At 32.8% G+C, this 6,832-nt stretch overlaps 1 protein-coding gene across 1 annotated transcript; it reads right to left on the reverse strand.

Annotated features, from left to right (window-relative positions):
• Nucleotides 1-5,903: 5,903 nt before the first annotated feature.
• On the reverse strand, nt 5,904-6,626 carry LOC149220823 (uncharacterized). Its single transcript, XM_089387215.1, has one exon. The coding sequence runs from the start codon at nt 6,624-6,626 to the stop codon at nt 5,904-5,906; it is 723 nt and encodes a 240-aa protein (XP_089243341.1).
• Between the last annotated feature and the right edge of the window lie 206 nt (nt 6,627-6,832).

The following is a 6,832-nucleotide window of genomic DNA, read 5'->3' on the forward strand; positions in this document are numbered from 1 at the left end:
AATAAACAAGAGGCTTAAATTACTTGTGCATGAATGGTTGTGGAATCCATTTTAAGGAACACTTGAAGGTTATGTTTTCTTCAAGTTATGTATGGGTGTGGAACCCATACTAGCATATATCTATGAGCTAATGTATGGGTGTGGAATCCATACTATCATATATCTATCAGGTAAGGTATGGGTGTGGAATCCATACTAACATATATCTATGAGCTAGGTAATTATTTTGGTTAGAATGAACAAATTATTTTGATGAAATCTCATAGACATGATTAAGGAGGATTGATTACATGTAATTAAAGTTAAATGGATAGAGGTTCGTAACATGAATTTGCTTGAGATTTAAATCCATTATTTTCATTTTATTACAAATGAAGATACTAAGATCGGTATAGTGAACACCATTAGGTGCCATTAGGTGGTTTAGAATGTTTGGAATAATTGATTTTGATAGATGGAGTCAAGTGTGAACTAGGTATATATCCCCTAGTATTGTAATTCTTTTGTATATGTTGGATTTAGGTAGGATTAAATTGATTTTCAAATGCTAGAAATGTAGAAAATTATTATTGTGATAAGCTGATGAAATATCTTTTCTATTGGCTTAAGACAAATTAGGTCTAGGAAATGCCATAATAGTCTCCTTAATGATTTATCAATTGCATATTGGTGGAATTCTATTTAACTAAATTAATTAGAGAAATTATGAGGATTGAACTCATGAACTGCTCTAAACTATTGTTAGTTAGGCGATCGAGTCAAAATTCATATTGTTTGTTGACTCGATGAACTGCTTTCTTGGAATTTGATTAACTTGTAAATTGTTAAGAGAATAACATGTCTAGAAGATAAACATTTTTTGTGGTGAGAACTTTGTTTTATTTGAAAAGGTATGTGATTAACGAAAAGCTTATTTGAGTTATTTTTTTACAAGAATATGTGCTTGTAATATTTTTTGAAGGAGAGTGAGATCACATTTTGATGAATTGGGATTCTTGCACGATTTAGAAGCCTAAGATGAGATTGTTGGAATTAGTAATCTGTGCTTGGATGTATAGTTGTATGAGTAGTTATTAGTCCTACAAAAGGTTGTAATATTTTGAGAGGGTGGTAATTCTCCTTAAAAAAATAAAAAATAGGGCTTAGCTTTAGGCTAGAAATTCCCTTGTGATAGTCTAAATCTTATTTAAATTCAACAAGATTCTTCATATTTTGAGAAATGTATGGTTTTCATAGCTTGTTTTTGCGTATGTATTAATAGTAAGGAATAAGACTTGAAACCAAATGAATTGATTAATTACTGAATAGAAATCATGAGCGATTTTATAGTTGGAAAACAAATTGACTTACATTTATCAAGGTAGATTCAATAATATAGATATTGTAATTGCATAATTATGAGAGTTGTTCTTTATTAGAAGCCGCTTTCGAAAAGATATCATTAATTTTCTTTCGGAATGAAGATCTTCTAACAGAGTCATTCATAGTTGATTCTCAATAATAATGAATATTATGGGAACAAAGGAATGGTCTATAATACATAAGTGGGTCAATGAGGATTGTATAGAACCTTAGCTTGTTAGTTAAAAAAAAATGGTGTCTTGAACCTCAAATTGTGATTTTTCCTAAAGAGTAAACATTTAGTAAAAACTATAGGTAGATCCTAAAGATTTTGATTGCAAGGATGTCTTATGGAATGAGAAGGGGAAACTTGGATTGAGAAGACATAAATCAAGTGGGATGTAAGAGTGGGTTTTATATATGACATCAGGTTTTGTTGTGTAGTTTCATTGGCAATTGTATGTGGATGATTTTATGCTTCTTGTATGCAAATTTGATTGTGAGATGGGATGGACCATAATTGTTGTTTATACAACCAATGTGTGAGCTATTTATAGCTTGTCAAGCTCAACATACTATAGAAACAAGAAGATGACACATGTAGGATTCATGCAGACTATGAGAATGAAAAACATGTAAAATATCAAATTATTATAGATAACTTAAGTAGATTACATAAAATAGTATTTTGATATGGTATTATAAATTGTATGGTTGGTTTTGATATAGAAATCTTTGGAATTTTATATCAAAACATGCCTAATATGGCATGGATATATTCTCTACCTAATTAAGAATGGTATGTTTTGGTTTTCATGGAGTTTCTTCCAATTTAGCAAACATTAAACTATGGATTGGCATGAAGAAAAAGAAATCAAATAAATATACATAAGGTTAACACCTTATTGATAGGAGAATCGAAAAGAGTTACTAAGTATCTTATGGTTGTAGGAAAAACTTCGGGCCAAGTTTAGCCCAAAAGGGGGAGTATGTAGTGCTCCACCTTGGCAAGGTTAGTTTTGTGACACTTAGAGAGGGTGATTTTGATGTAATGATATAAGATTATGCATGACATACTTATGTACATTCTTATATGCTATAGACCTAGTTAGGGTCACCCAGTTGTTATGTGCTTATCATAATATCTATGGTTGTGTGTATAAGAACTGATTTTGGTTAAGAGCATATTATCGATGTTTTCTCTTTTGGTATCCTAGTTTAGACATATGTGTATGACATGGATGGTGATCCAAGATTGATACACATAGATCCATGAATGATCATGGTTATGTGGAACATATGGTTAATTATTATTAATGGATGACATATGATTTGTATGATTATATATGCATAATCTTGTACTAAGAAAGATGTGGCAAGGGATCAGGTTATTTGTAAACCAAGATGCTCAAATTATAAATGACTGTGGAAGTCATGATACATGATTTGTATGAACATATATGCTTAATATTGCATTAAGCAAGATGTGGCAGGGGACATGGTTATTTGCAAACAAGGATGCTCAAATTATAAATGACTATGGAAGTCATGATACATGATTTTTATGATTATATATGCTTAATCTTGTATTGAGCAAGACATGACAGGGGACATGGTTATTTGCAAACAAGTATGTTCAAATTATAAATGGTTTCGGAAGTCATTTGTCTAGAACCAAAACGACTGTGGAAGTCATGCACAATCTTTGGTAAAATGTGAATAAGTAAATTATGAAATCCATTTGATTCCTTTGATCTATGAGATTGTGATGTGTGCAGATCTTGGAACAAGGCCTTACCAACAAACCATCAAATGGGTATGAGCTCAAAATTAGTACCTTAAGGGGAAGCACGGAGTTTCAAAGTAGAGTAGATGATAATCCATGGAAATTAGGGCACGGAGTCCTAAATCCATGAAAGATAAATATGTGGAGTCTTGGATCTATAATAAAAGGATTAGGGCACGGAGTCCTAAATCCATGAAAGATAAAGATGTGGAGTCTTGGATATATAATAAAAGGATTGGGACGTGGAGTCCTAAATATTTAAAAGATCAAGGTGTGGAATCTTGTATCCTTGAAGTAGATTAGAGCGCGAAGTCCTCAATCTACTAAGGCACATAGATGTATGCAATAGGGATGCGGAATCCCTATTCTCTAGAAGAAAAATACCACTCATGGGCAGCTCAGGGATGAATTTCCTTAATAAAATCTTATTTCTGACAATTCTGGAGTGACTTTCTAAAAATAGAAAGGCATGTCTAGCATCTCAAGTATGACTTTCCAAAAATAATAAGTCACCTTCAACCAATGGGTAATCAAGTATATTTGAAGGAAAATCACTTAACTTATCATTACTCAATCCTAATAGTTCAATCTTGGCTTAATCCTCAATATTATTAATATTAATATTATTTATTGAATTGAGGCTTCTGTGATACATATCAAATCTTTTGAGACAGGTTTTCGGCGATAATCACATCAAGATTCATTTGTCGACACATTTCAAACCTGCAAATGTGGTTCATCATCAGGACAAGACGAAGAACCAGATCAAGGCAACAAGTTAAATAGAGAGACTGATCATTCAAACGGCTAGAAAGAAATAACTACTATTGACGAAAGGAAATGGGTACAATTGACTCAGCAACTATATTTGACTGGTCCAAGAGTTAGGGAAATTTTAGTTAATTCATTAATTAATTAGTTAATTTGTTAGATATATTCATTTATATTTAAATTCATATGTAACTAAATATATCTAATTGTAAATAATTAAAAAAAAAAAATGAACTAGGAACTATAAACCTAGTAATTTAATTATCCTCTTTTTCTTTACTAATAATATAAAACTAAATAAACTCATAATAATATAGGGAATAGGATAAAATATTTTGTTTATTCGTTAAATAACTAATTAGTTGATTAATTAGTTAATTTTATTACTAGGCCTATTTATATTTAACGAAATATGTATAATTTTCTTTTTAAAAATAAATAAAATATATATAAGTTCGTATTAATACCAACCTAAGAGGTATTATGGTATAAACTAGAATAAATTTATAAATAAAGGTTTATTAATTACTAAATAAATTAGTTAATTCGTTTATTCAAATCATTTATTTACATTTACATGAAAGAAAAATATAATGGGAACAGTAAGGAATGAACCTAAATGTTTATCAATTAATCAATTAATTAGTTGATTTGTTATCTAAAATAAATGCTCATAATTTCAAACTTATTTATTTATATATCAAATTACTAAGTAAAAATATACTAAAAAATTTTAGAACTTAAACTAAGAGATTAAATAAACAATAAGGGAGGTTTTATTATCCTCTTATTTTCAATAAAAACAAATGAAATATAAGTAAATTTATATGAATAAAATAATAATAAATTAAAGAAAAGGTAATGAGTATCAAAAAATAAGAGATCAATAGAAAGGGAAATTCAAACAATCTAGAAGACGAGGGAAAAAAATCAGAAAGGAAACAAAAAATGGCCAAAGAGGGGTAAAAAAGGAGGGGGGCCTATGAGGAAAGGGCACGGATCCAACAGCTGCTAATCTTCCAGTCGTCATCCCTATTGAGATTGCTCGGCCTCCTTTCAATTTCTATGGCCTCCCTAAACTTCAAGTGATGAAACTGAGTAATCTTAGCAATAACCTTGGCCTCCTCAATACATATATGATGCTTAGTCTTCTCCCCATGCTCTGCTAAGGCTGAAGACTGGGTCCTCCCATGCTTGATGTCAGATGCATGCTCATGAATCTTTTGATTAATAGAGTGCCCCGTTTCACCAACATAGGGGGTCCCACGAGAACATGGAATAACATAAACACCTTTCATGTCCTTGGGGTCAACAGGGTCTTTTACAGATCTTAGGGAGCTACGAATGGTGTTGAGGGGTCTAAAGGTTGAGGGAACATTATGCTTCCTAAGGATTCTCGCAATCTTGTCAGTGATTCCCAAGATGAAATGGAGATGCACCCCTGAGATTCGATCTTTAGGGTCTTTCTTAACCTTGGGACCTCTACCAACTTTAAGGAAAGCTTTTAGACCTTGATGCCTATTATATCCATTATTAACAAAAACGTTAAGAAGATGGGCTTTCTCTTTATCAAGGTTCTTTTCATAAGAGATTCTCAGCGCACGAATAGCAAGTGTGTTGAGAACACCCAACTTTTGAGCAGGGAAATGATGAGAGTTGGCATGAAGATACTGCTCAATATGAGTTTTATTTTGAAACACCTGGTGGGAGAAAGAACCATCATCCTTCTTCGAAAGGATAACATCAAGAAAAGGCAGGAACCCATCAACTTCTTGCTCCATAGTAAACTTTATTGACGAAGATTGATTGTTGAGATGTTGGAAAAACATATCTAACTCGTCTTGGCCATGAGGCCAGATGACACCAATGTCATCCACAAATATTTTCCATAGCTTAGGTAGGAAACAGGATGATTCCAAAGCCTTGGATTTAAAGTCCTCCATAAAAAGATTAGCAACAACTGGGGACAGGGGGAACCCATGGCCACCCCGCATGTTGGATCATATTATTCCCCTTCAAAGTAGAAAAAAGTAGAAGTAAGACAAATCTCTACTAATCGAGCGTTATCAGGGTCAGTGAGGCAATTGATGATCTCAATGGCCTCCTTAATAGGGATGCAAGTGTAAAGAGAAACCACATCGAAACTAACAAGAATGTTCCCAGGGTCACACTTTATGCCCTTTAACTCATTCACAAACAAAGAAGAGTCTTTGACGAAAGACTCTGTAAGCCCAACAAGGGGTTTAAGCTTCAAGGCAAGGTATTTTGTTAGGAGGTAGGTTGGCCCTCCTATGGTGTTGACAATGGGTCTCAGGGGGGCCCCGTCCTTGTGGATCTTTGGAAGCCCATAGATCCTAGGAGTGATGGGGCTGCTCTCAATAAGTTTGTGGCAAAAGGAACCCACAATGTTACTAGAATTAATAGCTAGAGCGATTGTTCTGGAGATCCTTTTCAAGGGATTCTTATTAAGATTTTTATAGTTTCCACTATTACAAAGGTGATCCAACATATCCCTGCGAAAATCCTCTTTGTCAAGGACAACAAAAGCCCCACCTTTGTCGCCTTTAAGAACATCAATGTCCTTGTTTTGGTTCAAGGACTTAAGGGCATCAAATTCACCCTTGCTAATATTGTTCTTAGGGGGATTTTCCTTCTTGAGGACGGCAACACAATCTTTCCTAATAGTGTCCTCAATATTATCAGGCAAGACCCTAATACCAAACTCCATGTCACACATAATATCTTCCACAGGGATTTTTCTAGGCACAATGGCAAAATTCAATCCATTTTCAAGAAGACTATAAATGGAATCGGGAAAAGAAAATTTAGAAAAATTGACTACATTATTCTTATGAGAAAGATTATTATTATTATTGATACTATTAACATCATTATTATTAGCACTATTATATTTTTTATTATTATTAATAGAAT

Source organism: Pinus tabuliformis, chromosome Q, assembly GCF_031772625.1.
Source record: "Pinus tabuliformis cultivar Carrire ecotype Pingquan chromosome Q, CPIR1, whole genome shotgun sequence".
Classification (NCBI taxonomy): domain Eukaryota; kingdom Viridiplantae; phylum Streptophyta; class Pinopsida; order Pinales; family Pinaceae; genus Pinus; species Pinus tabuliformis.

Coding starts and splice junctions, on each gene's coding strand:
- LOC149220823 (XM_089387215.1), bottom strand. CDS start 6,626: ATGGAGTTTGGTATTAGGGTCTTGCCTGATAATATTGAGGACACTATT.